Genomic DNA, 24,094 nt, shown 5'->3' on the forward strand with positions numbered 1-24,094 from the left:
TTCTTCTTAACCATTTCCACTATTTGTTTTGGGGAGTGAAGTGAACTTTGAATTTGCGTCTTCCCGTCTGCCCCTTTATGTTTGAATCCAGCACAGAAGGAAGATGTCAGAAGACACGAAACTCTATGGGTGTCTGGGGAATGTAAATATTTCTCCTTCTCTGCCCCAAGGATTTGTTTGCCCACATTTTGACAGAATATGAAATCTCGACACTGAGATCTGTCAAATATTAACATCTTTGCCTCTGCCAAACAGATTCATCATTTAGACTTCTGTCTTTGAAAACCAAAAAAGCAAATGAAAAAGTTTCACATCCTTATACAATTCAAACATCAAAAGATTTAACTGGTTTAAAATTTGTCTCTGTTTAGGATGTGAACTGTTCAATTAATAGAAATTTATAGGTAAGTGCATAGAAAGGAACCTTACCAACCACATGTGAAGTTCTTACTTTAGTTACGTAAACATAACTATTTACAAGTTGTGAGACTCACAGGAACTTCATATAAGCAATGGTAAAATTAATAACAAAGATACTGATTTAAGATAGAAATCTGTATGATCTCTTGTGGAAAAGAAACTCAGTGTCACAGCCGTCAGCTTCCCTTTCCGTCCATGTTGTAGCACCTCAAGAGTTAACTACTCCAATTTTTCTGGGCACCTCCTTTACTAAATGACAATGGAGCTTCTTTCAACCCTCCTAATTCTTTTACTCTACTCTGCCAGAATTGCCTTAGTATCATTTCCAAACTCCTTCAGAGAAGCCTTGCGTTCACGTAGGCTGACCTAATCCTCATTTCTAACTACCGCAAGTGGACTGCCTTTCTGTTACGTAGCCTAAGTCCTTTGCTTGGTTTCCATGTGGTGGGATAAACCTCTGCTGTTGGATTTCCCAGTATATGCCTCTGGAAAATTTTTTCGTCAGCTATGAACCAAGGTATCTTGCAGAATTCAAGCGTAATCCAAGGTACCTTCCTAGATTTCACATTTGCTCTGCATTCGTCTAAACCTCACTCATGTTTTCAATAGGTTGAACTATATAAATCTGTCCACATTTAAAAGTTCTTGACTTAAAAAAAGGGATAATGTTATAAAATTCAACCTAAGAAAACAAATATCCACTTGTACTTATGCTACATGATTTCATAAATGGCCTCTTGGTGTGAGATGGCCCCAGCATAAACCATCATCTGCTTCTCTCAGAGGAGAATGGCACGTCCTGTGTTCTGCCTTCATACCACGGCTACAGGGTGGGTACAGGAGTCACTCAGCAGGCCATCGCTGAAATCATACTAAGGTAGAAATCCCTTGTCTTAAGGAATTTCCAAGGATGTGCCCATGGAGACTACATTCCAAAATATCACTATGAAGTATCTGCAAATATTAATCATAAAACCTGGATCATCCCATGAAATTTAAATTTAATTAAACCAGTAATAGATAATTGAAGCAGACTTTCTCAGAAACCTACAAAGAAAAAAAAGGATGAGCTTCAAAGACAAAACAAAACAGACATCCTTGTCTCCTCTCCACAGGTGACTCCATACCCAGAAGACTCTGCCACTCCCTCCCGGTAAGAAGAGGATCCTTCTCTTTATTAAAGGGGAGCTGTCCTGTACAGGCTTCTATCATGTGCACAGATTTTAAATAAAAAAAGGAGACAGAAATTCTTCTGAAAGAAGCCAAATAATAAAATTTATTTTCTTTTATTTATTATTATTATTATTATTATTTGCAGTTTTTTGGCTAGGGCTGGGATTGAACCTGCCACTTCCAGCATATGGGGCCAGTGCCCCACTCCTTTGAGCCACAGGTGCTGCCCCAAATAATAAAATTGATGGAAACACTAATTCATGGTGATGATTGAGGTAATTTGTGGTAATAATTATGGAAAACCATATTTTTAATAGTTCTATAAATGTTTGTTTTTAAGGAGCCATTACCTATGTGTTCCAATAATAACAGACACTAATCTATTAAATCCTTTTTGTTAAATAAAGTAACACCTACATCTTGGTTCGACATGTCCCAGTAAGGTCTTTCTCCGTAAGACATAACTTCCCACATGACTATTCCATAGCTCCACACATCGCTGGCCGAGGTGAATTTCCGGTATTGGATGGCTTCAGGTGCTGTCCATCTTACTGGGATTTTTCCACCCTAGTGTATGAAGAGATTCACATTTTAAATATGTATAGCAACTTCTAAATCATTGATGGCACTACCATAAAGCACCGGTTAAATATTTGTATCAGGCCTATCCATCTTGTGCTCTAAATGTATTTAAAGTTACTAATCTGTTTTTCAGAATCCCATTACAAGTTTTCTCATTTCTAGTGTATAAGGCAACTCGATTTAATGGGCCTTGTGTGGTCTTAGGGCAAGAGTCTACTGAAGAGACAATGACAAATTAGGCTGAATTACTAGTAAAGTGGCATGAAATATGGGGTACTTAAATAATTCTTCTAATATTTTCCTTTATTCTGATCTCAAAAATGTTCTAAGAAGTAGCATAGTTAATAATCTTTAAAGTCTTTAAGTGTGGCTATAGTTTTCTGCTACAATAGGAGAGCTAATAACTAGATGTCGTGTGTAACTCTACTCTGTTTATACGAAGAACACCCCGACATGAGGAAAGCCTGCTGTCATTCTGATCATTACTTTCCTTCAAAGCTTATGTGTAGATTAAAAAAACAACAACATCCTTCTAGAAAAAAATATGAAAACACACACACACACACACACACACACACACACACACACACAAAAAGAAGAGCCAATTCGGTGTGGGGAACCTCAGGCCTTCAGGCCACACATGTACGACTTTCTAGGCCCTTACGCACGGCTTTTGTTGACTGGATCCTAATTTTACAGAACAAATCCTATTATTAGAAGGGATGCAACAGAGAAAGAAGAAGCTTTTCTTGCCTCCTCTGGTGCTTTGAAAGTACAATCTTAAAATCAGAAGGCTGCAGATTCCCCACCCATCAGCTCTGCTTTAGAAAAACCTTAGGAATATGAAGATGAAGATAAGAAAGACTTTCCCTTACAGTGGTGGTATAGACAGCTTCAGGGTCATCCTCTATAACCCGGGACAGGCCGAAATCTGACACTTTACAAACAAGATTGCTGTTGACAAGAATATTGCGGGCAGCGAGGTCCCTGTGAACGTATCCCATGTCGGCCAAGTATCTCATCCCCGCCGCGATGCCCCTCAGCATTCCCACCAACTGAATGACTGTAAATTGTCCATCATGCTTCTGTAGGAAGACAAAATAAAATTCCAGCTAACTGTACTTTAAAAGGACATAAATCACTGTGAAAAATTTCAGCTACTAGTCCTTTACTATGGTATAATAAATATTGTTCATTTTCTATATAATATAGACACTTGTGGAAAAAAAAATAACATGCTAAATTAACTAGTAGCCAAACAAAATAAGATGGAATTTTGGTAATCACCTAGTTATTTATATTAATTTTCATTTTGATATTAACTAAGAATTTTTGAGATTTTTCAAGTTCAAAAGTGTAGGCTAATTTTTAAGTCAAAGTTTGGGAATGGAATATCTGAAAGTATTACACGTGCCCAGCTAAGTGTTTTTTTCTCATGCTGAAACTTTATATAAGTAATATAAACAAATATACAAAGGAATTAATATACATATAATAAAATTATTTCCCCCTCTAAATGCTAAAGAAAGAAAAAGGGAAAATATTTGAGTCAAAAATGAAGAGAAACTGGCCAGGCCTGGTGGCTTGTCCCAATAATCTTAGCATTCTGGGAGGTCGAGGTGCACGAATCTCCTGAGCTCAGGAGTTCAAGACTAGCCTGAACCAGAGCGAGATCCGGTCTCTAAAAATACCTGGGCAAGAGGATCACATGAACTGAAGAGACCGAGTTTGCCGAGACCTGAAGAAATTGAGGTTGCTGAGAGATTGAGATTGCTGTGAGCTATGATGCCACCACTCTACCCAGGGTGAAAGTGAGACTCTGTCTCAAAGCAAACAAACAAACAAACCCCCCAAAGCCCCCAAAACTAAGAAACAGAAACAATTACAGTGGCTGACTTTGTTTCCATTTCATTTTTTTTTTCTACTGGTAGGAATGTTACTTGTAACAGAGATTCTCTAGCACGTTTTTAAGCCATGTTTTTCTCCACTCCAGTGCTGACTCACTGCATGAGGATGTCCTAGGCAGTGCTTATTCCAGGCTGATACAGCAATAAAGTTTCTCTAAATCCTCGGATTACTTACAGATCTGGGTTGAATTTCTCATTTTACATCATGTAAAATAACTTTTCATGTTCTCTGATTCTTTAGATTATTTCTCTTTGCCATTTGGAGAATGTTAACATGTGTTCATTATCTCAGGTAAAATGCTTCAGAGTAAAACTATTTGTGTTTATACATTTCAGATTCATCATTTACAAAAAAATTATAAACTAACAATTTTAAAATCATAATGGCCATACTTTTACTCTTGCTGTTCATCTAACAATACCACAGAAATGGTTATGCACAGCAGAACTGGCAACTGGCAACAGTGTCCACACTGAATAGCTGTCTCCTTTCATAGACCTCCCTGTGTGACTTCCACATTTCATCAGGGTTGTACATGTTGTGTTCCAACATATATTCAAATGGAAGGGCTTTGAGTGCCCTCTATGCTTCAGGGGATAATATTAAGGGGAATCATCTTTTTCACTGTATCATGTAATACTCAAATGATTCTAGCTTAACTCAGTCTAAAATTCTGATTACTGATATTATTTTCAAAGAAAATTTTATCACTTCATACAGTTTACAATGTACATTTTACATTACAAAAAAAGTTCACAAAATTGTTATCAGTACCATGCACAGCACATTTAGAATGAGAAACAAATTCTGATAATTCTGGTACTTACCCTAAGAAATGCATCTAGGGCTCCATTTTCCATGAATTCTATTACAATCATGACTGGTTTCCCTGAAATTAAAAAGGAAATGTTGTTTCAGAAGCTACCATGTAAACTTGAGCAATATTTCCTCTTTCATCCCTGATAAAACACACAGTGCTCCTCTGAAAGAGAGAATGGGTGAAATACAAGTGTTTCTAACGTTTCCAGTGCTGCTAAGCTCAAAAAGTTAAATCCCTGCTTAGACCATGGTCACGATTCATACAATTAACCTGCACAAATAAGAGTCAGTGTGTTGTGACTCTTACTGTGTAACACTCTGAGAAAACAACACTTTCTATAAAATATAAGAACAAAACTGCATCACCATTATGGCTTCTGAAGCTAAATAAAAACATGTAACACTCATTCTGTCCACCCATCAGATTTATTCTTCAACCCTAATCCTACATTCAATTGCTTCCATTTTTTTTTCTTGAGAAGACAGCATAAAAGGATAATTGATTTAATTAGTTACATACCAAGGAAAAGCATTCATTTAGACTACACAGTACAGTCACAGTTTTGTTGTTCTACTACATGTACAATAATACTAATTTTGGACACTTAACCCATGAGATAAATGAAATATATAATCGGTATCCACCTCTGGTGACGACCCCTTCCAAGTGGACAACGTTTGGGTGGTCAAACTGCCCCATGATGCTTGCTTCACATAGAAAGTCTCGCCTTTGTTTCTCTGTGTAACCAACTTTCAGGGTTTTTATGGCTACCGCAACATCTCGTTTTCCTGGAAGTTTCAAACGACCACTGCAGACTTCTCCAAATTCTCCTAAGGAAACAGAACAAGTATGGGTATTTTAATGTCTAAAATATTTCTTTTCTCAGAGTAAACACATTGAATTCTTTAGAAGCATTTTTTGAAAGTATTTTGATAACCACTTGGCACAGCTCTCTAAGTCATGCTGAACACACAACATAGATAGATGGCTGATTCTATTTCCTAGATGCAAAAGGGGCTTATGAAAATAATGGCATAAATGAAATGAAAAGTTGAACATACAATCGAGCTCATTCATAGACGTGAAGCTTTCCTAAACTATCTGTTAAACAGGCTACAGTTTTTCAGCTGGATTATCAGACACTGTTTCAGAGTCAACATTTAGATTCAAATTACATTGTTTAACCCATGCTTTCTACTAAAGTACAATGGCATGTTAGCAAATTCTAACCATTGCTACTGCTTTTAAAGTTTGAGAAGCAAATATTTACTAAAGATATACAATTCTGAACTGTCTATGCAATAAGCCTGCCAGATTAAAGATAATTAAATTCAGAAATATACAATTATTATGAAAATCATACAAAGAAAATAATATTCCTTTTAAATAAGGCATACATGTTGGTTTTCCATATGGATTTAAATAGCACAATGGCTAATATCTATGAACAGAAAAAAACATACACAGGAAGGCTTTGCAAGAAGGTAGTAAATCATGTAAAAGGAAATGTACGGTGTAGCATAAATTAGGAAAAACTCAGAGTTTTAAAAAATAGTCAATCATTTCTTGAACAGGCCAGAGCCATTTTGAAATAGCTTATAATAAAACAGTACCTTACAAATCCAACAGAAAATAAGATATATACAGATTTTCTGCGTCACATGCTTCTTTTTTGTTTTTTCCCTTCAGATTTCATAAACAAGTAACAGCCTCACTGCTTGCAACAGTTCAGGCAAATGCAAAAGTTCTATACTTGAGGGATAATTATTTGCCTGTCATTATGATGTATGACTTTCGATCTTGGCTAATGGAACAGCTGAACAAGGAAGCTACAATAGCCTTACCTGCACCAATCACACGCTCAATTTTAATACAGGAGGCATCTAGCTCCTTGGCGAATTGATGGACAGCTCTATTTGGGTCCTCATAGGTTTCAGGGTCAATGTAGGTTTTGGTGCCTGGAAATTTAACTGTAATGATGTAAGAAAGCATGACTGTGATGAAGCAAAGCACTTATTGTGCAGTCAGCCCAGGAATTTCATTATGCAGAGTGCTCCTTGGAACAGTGAACTTGCTTCCACATCACCTGATTCGCAGCAGTTTTAACAGACTACTGCAGTCTGCTGGCATATAGGGCCTATCTGAAAGCTTCTATAGGCAACACAGGATCCATAATGTAAGTTACTAACTGAATTGCTTTTCCAGTAAATCAACAAAAGACATCCACCAAAATTTCTGACAAGCCTATCAGGCTGCAGGTTTAATTAAATTCACTGCTATCATGGCAGAGTTCAAGCCATATTGAGGTTTGTAATGGACTTGGAAACACATTTGTAAATCTATCAGTCAGTCAATCAATCAAATTAACACACTGGGAAAGGAAGACATTCCATTTACAGGTAGCCTGCTAGACTGACAGCAATATTAAAAACATTTAGACATCTTACTTATTCTTTTGATTTATTTTTTTAAAGACCAACCACCGTTGACATATACATAAAATTAATACAAGATGTGAGGACTGCTATCACAGAATCAAAGAGAAATCTTCTAAAGACATAGTTTCATCTTCACCCTGAAGGGCAATCGAGGCCAGATGTACAAAGTGCAGAGAAAAGTTAGAAAATTTACAATATTCCTGGGATTCATTTACCAAGTATGACAGCGATTTGAAAGAGGAATCATTTATATGAACTTTCAATTATAAGGCTCTGGAAGATCTTAACTGGTATAAAGAGGTAGCCAAAATGCCTCACAAAAGGTAGTAAAATGCAAATAACACAGAATCGTCTTAAAAGTTAAAAATCTCAAAATGCACCAGAAGCATGCAGGTAACAGAGAATGTTATGTCAACTTTAAATCAAATTCAATTACAATAAGGTATTCCAAATCTAATCATTTGGTTAAGACAAAGAGGAGATAGATAGGCATATATTTGGTTATATGAATGCAATGAAAAAAAATTACACTAGATCCTCAAAAAAAACTTTATTGTTTTAACAAAGCCACTGAACAATCTTTTCATCAAATCTTACTATTTGCAGAACAATATATGTCTTTATATATTACACTGCAGCCTAACTGTGCTTATGTCATCACATTAAATTAAAAGTATATTTTAAAAATAAACACATAACAAAAGAAGTAGAATGTATAAAGGAAAATGGGATTTAAAAATCTTGATTTATTCTGCTGTAGTTGATTGTTTATCCAAAATTGATTGTCTTAAACAATTATTGTTGCAGTTTATAAAACTGACAGATGCTCATTTGTTACTAAAGCTGAACATGAAAAAAAAAACAACACAAGAAGAAAAGAGAGAGGGGACAGAAGGAGAAAAGAGAGAAGAGGAGTACAGGGAGGGGGAGAGAAAAAGAGAGAAGGGAAGAAAACAATAGGTTAACCTCCTAGATCGGCAGGCAGGTGGAGAATGAGCCGTCTGCTCTTTTAATTCTCTCTCTCTCTGTTTTATTCGTTCTTTTTTCCTCTTTTTTGTTTGTTTTGATAAGGGAGCTAGATTGGAGGTAACCTTCTGCATCTCAAACCGGTCTCTGATGGTTCTTTATTCAAGCTGTCATAAAACATTGTGACAGGCCCGAGCTATTTTGGCATACAAACATGAAATAGTGCCCAGCTTGTATTTGAAGATATTGTAAGAAGAAATGGTAGGAGGAAACAAAATGTAAATTGGAACTGCTTCTGTAAACTCCCCATTGTGCTGATATCTTTAAACACAGCACTTGAGGCCATGGAGAGTTGAGGGCACCTGTTACAAATGACTGGACATTCTATTAAATTCAATGCTCTAAAAGCTAGTTAAATGGGTGCTTTCAAGTTTCTGTAAAAATCCAATCTGGTGTCTTAGCACCTAGGAAAATTGTCCCTGTACTAAAGGAATAAAAGGACACCAACTTGTAAATAGCTGGTGACCACAGCATTGTCCTTTACGTATTTTAGGTAGTCATAAAATCAAATAAAATGCCTCGTTCCCATTAAATGAAAAGACACCCTTGGAAAAAGAGTGATCTGAAAATAGAAAGCATTTACCAGGATAGTCTATGGTAAGTGTACTTTATTTTTTCATTATTCATTTAAAAATGGATGTTTTAAATAGGAAAATATTGACATCATTTCTGAGTATTCTGGTGTGTTGCTTATTCTAGAGTGTGTGAAGTTTTCTGTGTTTAAATTTCTTATTTACATTTCTTATGAGAGTCAAACACCTCAAACCCACTAATGATGTTATGCTCTCAAGACAAAAACTGCTTGTATACAGCAAACCCATCGTGTCTGTGTCAGTAAGTAAGACATGAGCTCTATTTTTTTTTGATTAGAAACTGGATGTGAAAAAAAGTGCATGACATTAAAATGTTAAAACTGTGCAACGACAAGCACAGGCAATATGTCGTGTCTTAGAAAAGCCGTGTTTCAATTTGCCTCCCGCATTTAAAAGTAGACTACTGTGCGTGATAATCTGGGGCTGTCGCAGATACAGTCAATAAGTGACCCACATATTACCATAGTCAGCATAGCAACATTAAATAACTGTGCCTTTAAAATTATTCACATGTGAGAGGGATCAGGAATTCTATGAACTGTAGTCTTATGTACATTTTACACGAGAAATAAAAATGTAGGCACTTAGTTTTGATCCTCTCTTTCCTGTGTGGGAAAGTATCAAAAATACTCTCTCATGTCATCAAAGGGGGAAAAAAAATGCAACTTTCACTTTTTCAGTATGTCCTGTAGCAGTAAAATACTTGTAATGCTCACTTCACTGAGGCTTGTCTCAGAAAACCAATGCCAGATTAGCAAGAACCAGCTCTGACACTGGGAGCACCTCACACATAGTCAGTCATACACAGATTCAAGTTTTGCGAGGCTTGAACCTTATTCAATGGAGGAATCTTCTTTAACAGAAAGGACACCTGATTCTATACTCACAATTGGCAGGGCCCTCCCAGGGCTCTGACATGGGGCGTGAATGTGAAAGGACCCTAAAGATTAAACTGCTTGATAAAGCCACCCGAGTCTCACCTTGAACTTCAATTTGAAATAATTTATAATATCCCACCTCCCTTCCTGCCTTCAGAGCTTTTTATTCCACAGAATTTCATATTCAGTTTGGATCTTTGCCACAACAAAACCACTTCTCTTTTGAAAACTAAAGTCAAAGTAACTGTTGGTTCAAAAACGTAGACACATTGAAAAAAATTAGGATGACAGCATAGATGGCTGTGTATAAAACCACACATTTTCACTTGAGCTTTTTATGTTTTTTAAAAAAGAATTTCTGGAGTAATGCTTAGCTTTTAGGGACATGACAATATCTTTTTAGATAATGATTCAAGAATCTATTAAATAACACAATAAAAATACAGTTCTTCTAAATAATTTAACTATGCACGAGAAAATTTAGTTAAGATTATAACTACTATGAAAAAATAATAAAATTGGTTTTTAATATTTTCAAGAATGAAAAATAGGAATAATGGGGTTGGGGTAAGAACATTATTAATTATCCAAAATAAAATCACTTTTATAGTTAGGTTTTTATTTTGCCTGTATAAAGCAATAACATTTATTCATACAGCCCATTTTCACTTGCCATCCACGTTTTAATAGGAATAAGATTAATGCAGATGGGCATTTTTTCTTTGGGTTCCTAAGCTCTCTTCTAAATACGATTTCTAAACTGAACTTTTAAGAATTAGCTAACTCAAAACCATAGGAAAACATCAGAAGACTGTTTCCTATTATTACACTTTTTATGTTCTATAAGATATCTATCAGTGACAGACAATTTATAGCAGCTATAGAGAAAGGGCCCTCAACATTGCCTTTCACGATTCATCACTCGTTGGGTGGCAAACGGGCCTATCCTTACAAGCTGAAAGGGCACTCCTTAGGTACATCATGGGCACATGCGATGTTTAATGGATTATTATGGGAATGGCAGGAAACTTTGGGGTAAAGTTTTGCAAAAGGAAAAATTGTGATGTAAAAAAAGCTGAAAATCCTACAGTTTTATAACATCTGAATATGTCTTATTTTTTCAAATTCATATCACGTAATTTTCATTATAAATATCTTGTTCAAGTGCTTTCAAGCAACATTTTGAGCTCATTACATAATTTCAAGCATGAGGCATGAGAAATTTGTTACTGCCAATACTAACACCCAGATTTCTGTATTAACAGGGGTACATAATAATAAAGAAAAGCCAAACACTTACAATGAAAGTAAAGTTCTTCATCTCCTTCTTGGTCAGCTTTGCTATAACCACAGTGCCTGGAAAAAAGAAAATTTGTACAACCTCAATAGATTTTACTTTATATATTTAAAATTCAGCACAATGTGCCTGAGTTATTTCACAACATACCTGCTGGAGCTATAAACTAAATATAAAAAATTCCTGTCCATAGTTATAAACACATTTAGTAATACAGCAATTTGCATGATTTAAAATGTGCACATAAAACAAATGTTTTGTGTGAGACAAAGCAAACGAAACATTGTTTGGTAGATGTAGATTTATCAATGAGTGAATATTTACTTACATTTCTTTCTGAAAATAAAAATAGATGTCAAATGGTTTTTGCAAACTTTTATTTTAACAACTAAAAGGATAAATCTTCCCCTAGCTGTTTACTACATTTATTATGGAAGCCTAACTCTGAAAATAACCCCCTAAATTCATCCAATATAAATTACAGTACTCATTCACGTTAAATCAATGCAGTGTATTTTGATCTTGAGAGAAGGACAACTTATTGTTCTGTAAAGTTCAGTATCAAAGAACATTTGCATTTACTATGCAAAATTCTGATATACCAAATCAGTAAGTAATAGGCTACCATAATTCTGAAGAATCAACGTATTTTATGTTAGATATTAGAACTAATTTGTATGCTACCTTCTTCCAATGATGAAGCCAAAGACCATAAACACCAAAATGATGGTCCCTGCCACAGCCACCACGGCGATGATGATCACTGGATTCTGCTCACTGGAGACAGCTGTGGCTGTAAAGAGAGAAAACAGGCTCAGCAACAATTTATATCATGCAACACCTGAAGATGTTAAATAAAATCAGAGATATCTATTCTATTTAATTCACTGAAATTTTAAATAAAGGCATTATATTGTAACAAATGTAAACATGTGTTATAAATAAATGTTCAGCTCTTCATTTTAAAGACGTGGTAAGGAAAATGATTTCATACACTTCTGTATTATCAGCTATAAAGTAAAGCTATAAAGGTCTTATTGAATGACTATCCTCTGGTTAGCTGCGGGAAGCTTGGCTAGGAATCATGAGATAGGCACATTTCATCTTCAATTGCTGTTAAATCCCTGTCGGTTCCTCAACGTTGCCTTTGATTCCTCTGTGTCTGTTTTCAGGTATGTAAAGTAGGGACAAAAATACAAACCCCATGACGTTCTTAAAGCACCTTACTGTACATGGAATGCTTTATCTGTCATATCATCAATTTAAATAAAAAGCACCATGTAATCAGTAAAACCTCATGAATTTATAGTCCACTGTAATTAGCAGAAAGATGAGCTAATACCTTATGTTAATTTTCATAAAGTAGCCAGTAAATACAGTTGAGAGTTTAAGATTATAGAGCTGCTAGCCTATTTATGAAAGAGCAAACTTTCTGCAAGTACTTTAAATAAATCTTCTTTTTTGTTTTGTTTTGAGACAGAATCTCACTCTGTCACCGTGGATAGAGTGCTGTGGCATCATAGCTCACAACAACCTCAAACTCCTGGGCTCAAGAGTTCCTCTTGCCTCAGCCTCCTGAGTGGGTGGGATCACAGGTGTACCCCCATGATGCCTGGCTAGTTGCTCTCTTTTTAGTAGAGATGGGGGGAGTCTCACTCTTCCTCAGACTCATCTTGAACTCCTGTGCTCAAGCAATCCACCTGCCCCCATCTCCCAAAGTGCTGGGATTACAGGCGTGAGTCACCGTGCCCGGCTAAGAAAACTTTATCATTCTCTATTTATAGATACTTCCTCTACCATACTAAGTGGTTCCTCTGTGCTCATTAAGGCAAGTCTGGCTACATCTTTCTGAGAGTCTCTTTGGGAACAAGTCCATGCTTGCCTGTTCTTTAAAGCAGCCTGTGATTTAGATTTTTCAAAGTACATGAACTTATCACTTCCATTTTTCCAAATTAGTTGTGTTTTCCCAAGAGTATATTTTCAATCCTGGTATAGACTTCATAAAATCATCAGGCACATAAAACATTTAACATCTATTTTTTGGAATAAAATATATATTACAATAAATAATCCAGGTGAAAATATCATATAATATATAATGTTAAACTAATATAACTTGCTTCATCTGAAACAAACAACAGCTGTAATTTTTAATTTAAAGTAGAATGGAAAATACCGCTCCTTGTTGATGGCAAGGGATTGGGTCTCTAGAGTAGTAAATCGTGTGTGGGCAGAATACATCTTGTCACAAAAGGCAGCAAAAGTTGTTTTTGGATTGGCCATCTATGTTTGTCTCTTTCTGGCAACTTCTCTCTTTTAATTTTGCATACCTATCCTAAGAAGAGATGGCTCCCATATTGAAAACAGTGAAAATAGTTCTAGGCTAATATTTTTGAAACAAAAATATTACACACATTTCCTAATTTACCACTTGGTGATTTTCTCCCTAAAGCAACTAAACGAAGGTTAAAAGAACACTTTCATATTTTAATTTATGAATTACAGCCTGTTAGCAAACAACAGAGAAAAGATGGCTTCCCGCATTTAGTTTATGACTCACAGCCTATTAGCAAACAGCAGAGAAAAGATGATTTCCTGCATTTTTGTTTGGTCTTTTTTTTTAAAAAAAACTTGGATTTTTATATGAATGAAGAGAGGAAAAAGAATGGAGTGGCTCGGCTAGTAAGGAAGGAAAAAATGATACACCCATGTGTGGAAATTCTTTCCATTCAATCAGGGTATCCCAAGGGTCTAATTCTCTGCTTGTCTTAGGCTCAGTGTTTCCCTTAGCTTTGGAAACAGAACTCCAGTGAGATCACTGACCTCAGGGGAGTGTTGGATCAGAATTTGTGAATATTTATTTATATATTTTTATCTATAGTCATTGCCATGTTTTAAGCTTTCCATGCCTGATATTATGGTTAACATTTTCATCTATTTTATAGGTAATACATTTAAAAAGTGATTTGTAGTGGATATAATTAATACTACAGTTTAAAAACTAGATTTGACTCTGCATAGAAGGGAGCTTTAGGATGTATGTGCTAATGGAATGGACTATTAATCTTCTTTTCTTTTTTTTTTTTTTTTTGCAGTTTTTGGCAGGGCCTGGGTTTGAATCCACCACTTCTGGCACATGAGGCCAGTGCCCTACTCCTTAGAGCCACAGGTGTCACCCGACCTTCTTTTATTTTAAGTTGATATTTGTGCATATTTCTTTCAAACTAGAATTACATGACAGAAGTCATTAATATTATATGTATGATATTATTTGACATTATTATTACATAATTTAAAAAATTATTTTGGGTACTTAATAGTTGTATATTTTTATAGGGGACATGTGCTATTTGGGTGCAGGATTAACAATGTGAATTAATCAAACTAGGGTAACTGGGGCATCCATCACCTCGGGCTTGTAGCATCTCACTGTGCCAGGGACATTCCCATTCCACTGTTTTAGTTATTTTAAGGTATTTCTAACTTCTTGTTGATGTTTTTTAAAGCAAGGCTTGAGCCACTCTTTTCAGTGGCATCCTCCCTCTTGTCCTGCTTCCTAGCTCAGTGAGTCACTTTCCTCTGACGCTCTGGAAAACCTGGGCCCAGCCCTCTCCCAGCCCTTCACTGTGTGGCTGGCCGGGAAGCTATGGCCGACCTCAAGAGCTTTCCAGGGAATCGGCAAGGTCAAAATTATTTTCAGGCACAGGAAGATGTTATTTGCCTTTTTCACTTCCATTTCGTCACAGTTGAGTAAGGTACATGGCATGTGATGATGTCATCACTGTAAAGGCTGATGACATGTTTTTGCATGTTATTGTGTTTTTAAAGGTTCTGTTTAAATTCCTAATGTGGTGAATATCGATAGATATAACCCACATGAACAAAATTGGTGGGGACTCCTCCAATAGTAAAAGTTTTCCTGAGATGAAATTGTTTGAGAATGGCTGTGCTAAATGGTAAGAGCTGATAATGTGAGACTTTTCACGTGGGGCATCGTCCTGGGCAGTTTGTGTGTATTAACTTCTCTAATCCTCAGGACACGCAGTGGGGTGCGTGCTGCAATTGAGGCAATCAGGGTAGGGAGGACGGCCACGCCAGGGGGACGTGGCGGAGCTGAGACGGGACCCAGCCTCTGTCCGCAGGCGGCTGGATGCCGAGGACGCGCTCTGTGTGGGGTGCGGTATCGTCACTGCCTATTTACTCATTCCCTTCTCCTGCCACAGGTCACAGGAGACACCGGCAGGAAGACACAAGAAAAGGAGACATGGATCCTTCTGATGTCAACTTCACACCCCAAAGGAAGAGAATCCTCCAAAGACAAAAATCACCAGTTCTTCTCATGAAAATTTGTATTTTTAACATATATTTCATGTGTTCATTTAGGTTCCACTATTTCAACTAATTTTCGAGTCTTGATTATTTCTTTTTTTCCCTATTTTTATTTTTTAATTAAATCATAGCTGTGTACATTAATGCAATCATGGGGTCCCATGTGCTGGTTTTACATACAATTTGAAATGCTTTCATCAACCTAGTCAACATAGCCTTGACGGCATTTTCTTAGTTATTGTGTTAAGACATTTATATTCTACACCTAGTAAACTTCACACGTACCCTTGTACAATGCACTGTAGGTGTGGTCCCACCAATTCCTCTTCCTCCGCCCATCCTCCCTCCGCCCCTCCCTCTCCCTTTCCCCTTCTTCTTAGGCTATAATTGGGTTATAGCTGTCATAAGAAAGCTATAAATTGGTTTCATAGTAATACTGAGTACATTGGATACTTTTTCTTTAATAAACAAGGAAGCACTTAACAATAATTGTCTGAACACTCAGTTTACAAAGTCAGGCAATTCTCTCATTTTGAAGAGTTTTGAAACCAAAGTGTTAAAATGGTAAATGTGACATAACAGACATTTCTAATTTTAGTGTAAACTAGTCATAAACTTAAGTTTATGTTTATTATATGTGAAATCACAAGGTGACATCCTGAGATAACTCTGAAATGAAAAGCATAACAAGCATTTAAACACCAACCACCACTGTGTGGACGAGGAAATCTCAACTGAAAACGCGTTCATGTTTTGGGTGCTACTAAACTTAGACACTGCCATTCTCGGTCTTACTTCATTTAAAAATGATAATCATGAATAATCATGGTGTCAGTTCATCACACCAAATCATGTGTAAAATTGTTAAGTTGCTGTATTTGTGTTTCCAGTTCTATGTAATGTTTTATATTTCAAATTGATTTCAAAATACTCTTTAAATCTGTGTCTATGAGAGTAATGGATTTATTTAAAAAATGTTACAAAATATTTTAAAAGAAGAACACTGTTAGTCAATTTAACAAGCATTAGTTAATGGGAAGGCCATTTATCAATCCACTGTACCATTTATCCAAAAATCTTTCTCTGAAGTCAAAATGTACCTTTTAACTGAGGAAAGAAAATCATTTAATATTTTTTCAAATTGATTTGTTTAGAATTTCAGAGGAATGCTGGATTGGCAAAACAGGTAACAGCTGGGAGGTGGAGGGGACCCTCGGGGTGGAAGAGTGACACCAGGAGGAATCAGGAACCCTCAAATACAGAGACACACACTGAGGCCACCGCCCAGCTGAAGAGCAAGCAGCAGTTCACCGAGATGTATTCAGCTGGCAATCTGACAGTAAACGGGGCCTGCTTCCCAACATGCATCTGCTTGTATACATATATTTTTACTATAATCAAAGATATTAGTTATGGCCTATGTTTAAGCTGAGTACTGCATGTAGGGATATTCCTTTATCTCCTTTATATTTCATATATATTTTAAATGTCTTCTTTAGGATACATGAAATAGTCCATCAAAAAAGGAAAGGAGAAATAGCAAAAATAAAAAGAAATACAATTTCTATGATCTTCCTTAACTCTAGTTTTTGAAATCATTGTTAAAGGGCCGAGTAGCTTAAATTAACACAAGTTCTTAGATACCATCTTGCTCATGTTCACCCCAGGGTACATTCTGGCCTCCTTTGGGGGTTTCTGTGAAGGAGCAACTTTGATGGACACAATTAGAATCAGAACATTTTGAGGTCTACAAAAATATCTTGGGTCAACCTATAAACTGAAGGAGTCTGCTTCTGTTTCTAACTTCACCTTTAGAAAAAAATCCAGTCTGTGTTACAAAGAGCAATTTAAATCACAAGGTTCTAAAATTACTAAACAAAACAGCAGACATTAAGTTATTGCTATGAACGATGGGACTTCCCATCTTTTGTGTTTACCTGGAAGGATCTGGAGAGAGCATTCTCCTGAGTCAAGTCTTAAGGACAACTTTACAAAGTGCGTACATGAGCATGTGTTTTATCTTCAAATGCAAAAACTATCTTGCTGCAAATCATCACCCTCAGTAGTGAAAATAAATATATGCTAGTGTTATTGAGAGTAAAAATCCAAACCAAAGCTGTAATTACCTTCAAACATTTTACCTGTAGCTTCCTCCAGTGTAGCCACATCAAGTCTCGGACTGTAATTTCCATAGCCAGCCGCAGTAAAAGCTCGAATCTGGAAAACGTACACTGTTCCTGGTTTCAGATTATTAATGGAGGCTGACGTGGATTTGGTTTTTACAGTAGAGTAGGTCCGTTCCCTTTGATCCTGGAAATAATATTGATAGAAAATATTTAGTTGTGATTCCAACAAAGCAAATTGACAGCCAGTTCTTGCAATCTGTTTTGGTTCTCTGCATTGTTTTTACAGAGCTAGGTTGTATCTTGTGCAATATTAGAGCACAGGGGTGCTTTAAGATAATATAAAATGTAAATATCAAACTCATGCCTTTGTTCTCTACATTTCAAGGAGAAATAATTTTGTCAAAACAGTTACCATGTTTTGCTTTTTAGGAAAGGGAAGAACTATTGAGACACAATGTATCACACTGTGACATAATATATCACAATGTACCACAATGTAATCAAATGTCCTACTAGTCAGAATGTAAGTACTCCTGTAAAATCTGTGGTTTGGTGAGGTGTTCATGGCATAATGTAGTTCTCTTAATTTTTTTCCTGAATGTTGTTCAGCAAGCAAAGAGCCATATGCTGAAAGTTAAGAAAGTTATCAAATCAAGACATTCAGTTAACATATCACCACACTGACATTGATTACAGTATTTTCAATAAAAACTGCATTTCTCACAGAATAAAACCACTTCTGCAATGTAGTATGTGAAGAAGTACTGCAAAATTAAAATCATCAATATAAACATTAAAATCATATCCCAGGACTCCTGTTCGACAATGTTCTCAACACTGTTCATCTCAATCTCCTCAAGCATCAAAGCAAGAACTGAGATTGCAGAGTTCATTGAAATGATAAAGTTATATTTTTATGAGCAAGTTTTTCACCATATAAGCAACAGATACATTTTCTTATATATGCCTAAGAATTAAATAGATATAAAAATTCAAGCATATTAAAAACTCTGCCAAAGCAATATATAAATGAATAAAAATTTAAAGCTTCATTGATGTGACTCTTATAAGCTGTTTACGAATAAAACGTATAAAAGTATATTGTTCTTGGCTCGGCGCCTATAGCTCAACCGGCTAAGGCGCCAGCCATGTACACCTAAGGTGGCGGGTTCGAATCCCCAGCCCGGACCCGCCAAACAATGACGGCTGCAACCAAAAAATAGCCAGGCGTTGTGGCGGGCGCCTGTGGTCCCAGCTACTTGGGAGGCGGAGGCAGGAGACTCGCTTGAGCCCAGGAGTTGGAGGTTGCTGTGAGCTGTAATGCCATGGCACTCTACCCAGGGGGACAGCTTGAGGCTCTGTCTCAAAAAAAAAAAAAAAAAAAAAAAAAAGTATATTGTTCTTCATAACATACAGTTTTAGATAGTTCTCATTTGTTCTATCATAAATACCTGTATTCAACTTTATCTGGCAATAAAATCATTCTTTAATATCTGAAAATGTCAGAATTCGGATTAATGTGGCATCACACTGATATCTGGAAAAGTGTAAATAAATATATCCTTAAACTCAATTTAAATTTGAAAGTGAATCTCTGATCGTCTTTATTATAATCAAATTCTAAAAATAATAGTTGGTATTATTTTATCTCCAATGTTAGAACGAGGCATGAGTTTTATTAGATGTCGTGATGATACATTGATCATAATCTCTGATACATCACAATACAATGCGATACAATACTATTATTGTATTCTAATAATTGACTAGTATGCAAATTTAGCAAATGTGGATACATACTATTTCTGTCAGGCAAAATAAAAGAAATAACTATTTGAACAGATTTATTCCAAAATAAGGATTTGCAAAATATTTCAGATTCTACTGTGAGAAACTTTACTATTACCAACTAACTTTTATTTTCTAAATATGTTTTATTACTTTTGTATTCTGATACATTTTCAGGAGTGACCATAATTCTTAGCCTATGAGAAAATAAATATAACAAAAATAGCATTAAAATCAATGATCCCTTCTGAAACACATTTGGTAGGGTAAGAAATGTACCAAATAAAATGCAACCTTGTCCATGAAGTTATGAATTCATAATGTAAATAAAAAGCAAACTATATTAAGCTAAACTTTAAAACTGACCTTTTTTTTTTTTTTTTTTTTTTTTTTTGCAGTTTTTGGCCAGGGCCGGGTTTGAACCTGCCACCTCCAGTATATGGGATATGGGGCCAGCGCCCTACTCCTTGAGCTGCAGGCACCACCCCAAAACTGACTTTATTTAAAACTTTTTTCTTTAAAGAAAAAATATCCATTACAAATTCACTATCTACATTTTAATTTATTCAATCAAGTCAACTCCAACGTTTTTCTAAAACTTTAGGTTTCTATTTGATAACTCTGTCAAATGGTGAAAATGGCTAAGATACATCTCTTCCTCAGATACAGCACTATTTACTAAGATAAGGAGATTAAAAAGATGGCATTTATTTTTTAACAATACTATTTTTCCTAAAGGGGAGTAAGGACGTTACAGACATGATCAATATAACATATTTTAGGAAGAATTTAAAGAACTAAAATAGTCTCCTCTGATTTATAAGGCTGAAGAATATGATACAGTTATTATGAAAAATATCCTTACTAGTTTAGCAAATTATTTGAAAGAATCATCATTATCACGGAAACCACATACATTAGAAACATTTTTCAAAAATTCATTTGGCTGTGTGGTTTCTGTGGCACTAAAACACCCTGCACCTAATTATTATGATCTCAAAAATGGAATCAAATCCACTGTAAATGGAATATTTTCATTTGTGCAGTACAGAAACTTAATACACAGAAATCAGTGAAAATGACGAACCAGAGAATCAGGGAGATGGTTATTAAAAATGGTTAAAATCAACCAGAGTCTGAGGTGGCGCGGAGTAGCTGTGCGACCAACTTCAGTCTGCGGCACAGCAGGAGGCAGAGACAGGCCCCGGTCGGGCTCACCTGCTCCCAGCACTTACCTTCTCATAGTACTTGATCTCATACTCTGTGATGACTCCATTGGGATGCTCCGGCTCCTGCCAGGAGAGCTCCACACTCCGCTGCAGCACTCTCTCCTTCATTACTCCGCTCACTTGCGAGGGAGCTGTTTGGACAAGATGTGTCAATAAACAAAGAGAAAATTCACTGGATGCCTCAAATCAAATGTCACAACTGATCAGTCCCATGCTGTGCCAGTTTCATTAAGGTAAAAGAAAGCACCTTTTCATAGCTCACAATTCAGAAGCTAATGAATATTCAAGCAGGACCTTATTACTGTTCATAAACCTTAATAGAAATTTAAATTAAAGTGCAAACAGGAGAAGATAGCATTGTTCAAGTTAGTGAAAAATGGAAATGGTGGGGCTGAGAATGACAATTAAGCAAATGAATGCTAATTAGGGCTAGAAAATATGATTTCAGATTAATCTCCAGTGATAAACTAAGTCCAAATATTTGTTTCACATGCAAAAGCAATACGTGTTTTAAAAGAAAAAAATACTTTAATATTGTGAAATAAAAAGTATATAAAATGGCTATTTTCTTTGTCAATTAAAGGGATCATACTTTTAAAAATGTTTTCATATTTCACTCTGAACATGCTTTGTGTATGAGTTTATGTGCACGTGTGTGTGTGCGTATCTCCAAAGACTTCCAAGTAACCTTGGAAAAAAATCTTTATATTTTATTAGGTCAAGGTTTGAGAAAAGGCGACAGCTGCTGCTCCTTAAAATATGTGCATGAACACACGAACATTCACGTACAGACTCTCGCACATGTAATTTATACCTACGTAACCTAGGCTTCAAGCTTTGAAAGGAGCAATTCAAAGCGACAATCTTGCTTTCTCTTTCTATATAGATAATAATATGCTTAGAGTTCTTTCATTCTAATTAGCGACATACACTCTTTTTGGTAGCTAAGTCTGTGGAATGTAGCAAACTAATTTGCTCTGTCTAATTTGCTCAGTGATGATTAACTAGTTGTCTACTCTGTCTAAATGAGGAGCAGCTCTGGCTTGGCTGCATTTCAGTGGGGTCATTATGTTCCATGTATCATGCTCTATCTCATTTTGTAAAATATTTTCAGGCTGTTAATTTAATTTTCAGATGTCTGAAATTGTTAATAATCCCACTGACAGAAAAGCAATTACATGGGACCCAAGCCGTTTAAGCAACCTCTCAATGTTTATCCCTTTGGCTTTGTTGCGGTCCCTCTACTTCTTAATATTTTCTCGTATCAGTGTTTAGCAAACACATTTTTCACTGCTTTCTAGGTTGGCGATTTTGAAAGAAGGACACGGAAGATGCACGACTCCTGCTTCCTCCCAGATTACTAACAAAAGCATCACTAGAGCAGATTAAGCAGGACAGTTTCCCTGGAAGGGTGTGGAGCCGGAGCACCCAACGAACCATGTTTATAAGCTAAATGCATTTTGGATATATTTTCAATGAAGCTAATTTCTAATAAAAAGTATCTTATTTTTGTCTCAACTTTTAAATCCTGATTGAATATGTAGTAAAAAAACCTTTTCTTCAAAGTGGTGTGTCTCCTCACCCAGACCATGCTTTGCACATTTCAGCAGACGGCTAAATTCCACAGGCTTTTGGAACACATAAATCCCAACTAATGGTGAGGGGACAGTCTACCTAACACAAAATCTCTAACAGCTCTAATGGTATAACTTACTTGAGAAAGTCATTAAAAATTATTTTAACTTAAATAGTCAAAAATATAGAACGCAGCAGAGATGAGAATACTGCATTAGTCAATGCATCGGGTTACCCAATAGGGCTGCTGGGCTCTGACTGGGGTTTATAATGCATGTGTGCTATTAAAAAGTAGGTTAGGAAAACAGGTTAAAGAGTCAGTAGTGTAACCTCTAGGTCTCTTTCAAACAACACACATAGTGTAATGCGATTTTTGTGTTAGTAAAACTACAGCCTTAGACATTTTGCTTGGTTTCTAGTCAGAAATAATTGCATGGTGAAAAAGGCAGGAGATGCTGAATTTTTCAAGTTATGGAGGAGATCTGGGGTACAAATCTACCTCCTTTAGTTTCTCATACATTAAAACAAGACCTAAATATAAAATGAGACGATTTCTGCAAGCTACACAGCAAAATTATATTCATTATTTCATCCTAAAATAAATTTTTCCAATAAAATTATAATAATTGGAGATTGGGGTAAAGAAAGGTATTTGAAATATATAATATTTGAGACTCATCTCACAGGGCCACCGGTGCAGTACACTATTATACAATGTGGTTTCCTCTTTCTCGCAAGAGCCTTGTCTGTAAGTGACTGTACCACTGATTTCTTGTATATTTATTTTTTTAATCCCTTGCTGATACCGTATCAAGTCACACATTTTAAGAGGTCAGAAGGAACGTACTAGCACATGGCCCTTGAGAATGGATTAAACCACAGATAGGAAAAAATCTTTCTCTGATTCTTTCAAATACAACATCTGGTAGAAGGAAACATTGTATCTTCCCTCGAGTTTCAATACCTTAGACATAAAGAATATGTAACTCACAGGATCTATGGCCTATAACCCAAAACCTCTCTACACTAGTCAGAGTCTAAACAAGGTCATTTCAGACAAAGTTACACATTAAAGTAAAATTGAAATGGCAGAAGGTATGCTAGTCTTAGAACACAATGATTTCTATGGTTAATATATAATATTTAATCTAAATTAATAACATCATAACAATTTCACTACAAATATACTCACTCTTAAACCAAAATATTCAATAAACTACAAACTAGATTCATTTCTGAAAAGGGAGTGGATCCAACTAAATTATACACATAGTTAAGAACCAATTAGATGTTATGACATTTAAATTATAATTGTCATAATTATGAAAATTAAACTAAATATATTGCAATTGGAATTGATGTGAAGCTAATAAATAGTAACCAATAATAACGAAGTTCCTGGATTGAAAAATGCAGGAAAACAAGCACTGTATAAGAGAGGAGCTTTTAACCTGGACTCTAGGTAGGGTTTCTAACAATGATGAACAGATTCATTACTCAAATTTCTAGAATATTCAAATATAAAATTAATTTCAACTGAAGAAACAGATGGAACTTTCTTTGCCCATAAGGATCTTCAGGATTTATCAGGCACATGAGACACAACAAACAGACAAAGTATCAAACAGACTAAGCCGGGGAGGACATTAGTAGTCACATGGAGACTTCATAAATGGCAGTCAAAGATGATCTTAGGAAACTCGAAAATGCTAAGTTCAGAGCGGTAAATCCCAACAGCAAAAACCCAAAACTGATAAAGCTGATGACACAAGAAAGCCGCAGTCCAGTGACGGGAGAAAGGTAACTCTGTGAAGTGGGTTTGTCAGGATGAGGTTTGGAAATGAAAAATAATCAGTAACAGGAATGGCAGGTTTGCGTACAGACCTGAACCAGTCAGCACTTTACAGATTTT

At 35.9% G+C, this 24,094-nt stretch overlaps 1 protein-coding gene across 4 annotated transcripts in view; it reads right to left on the reverse strand.

Moving 5' to 3' along the window:
* EPHA7 (EPH receptor A7) overlaps window positions 1-24,094 on the reverse strand; it is a 188,827-nt gene that overhangs the window by 13,431 nt on the left and 151,302 nt on the right. For 2 of the 4 annotated variants that reach the window (XM_003797531.2, XM_023517702.1), the window contains exons 6-14: window positions 20,614-20,738; window positions 17,591-17,774; window positions 11,820-11,928; window positions 11,139-11,194; window positions 6,748-6,873; window positions 5,548-5,733; window positions 4,911-4,972; window positions 3,051-3,260; window positions 2,011-2,160 (exon numbers count right to left, since the gene is read on the reverse strand). In XM_003797531.2, the coding sequence (XP_003797579.1) occupies window positions 2,011-2,160; window positions 3,051-3,260; window positions 4,911-4,972; window positions 5,548-5,733; window positions 6,748-6,873; window positions 11,139-11,194; window positions 11,820-11,928; window positions 17,591-17,774; window positions 20,614-20,738 (1,208 nt within the window). The remainder of the gene's footprint in view (window positions 1-2,010; window positions 2,161-3,050; window positions 3,261-4,910; window positions 4,973-5,547; window positions 5,734-6,747; window positions 6,874-11,138; window positions 11,195-11,819; window positions 11,929-17,590; window positions 17,775-20,613; window positions 20,739-24,094) is intronic. The other 2 variants (XM_012809947.1, XM_012809946.2) reach the window with 2 other exon arrangements.

The sequence above is a fragment of the Otolemur garnettii genome, unplaced genomic scaffold (assembly GCF_000181295.1).
Source record: "Otolemur garnettii isolate 467f Iridium unplaced genomic scaffold, OtoGar3 scaffold00118, whole genome shotgun sequence".
Taxonomy (NCBI): domain Eukaryota; kingdom Metazoa; phylum Chordata; class Mammalia; order Primates; family Galagidae; genus Otolemur; species Otolemur garnettii.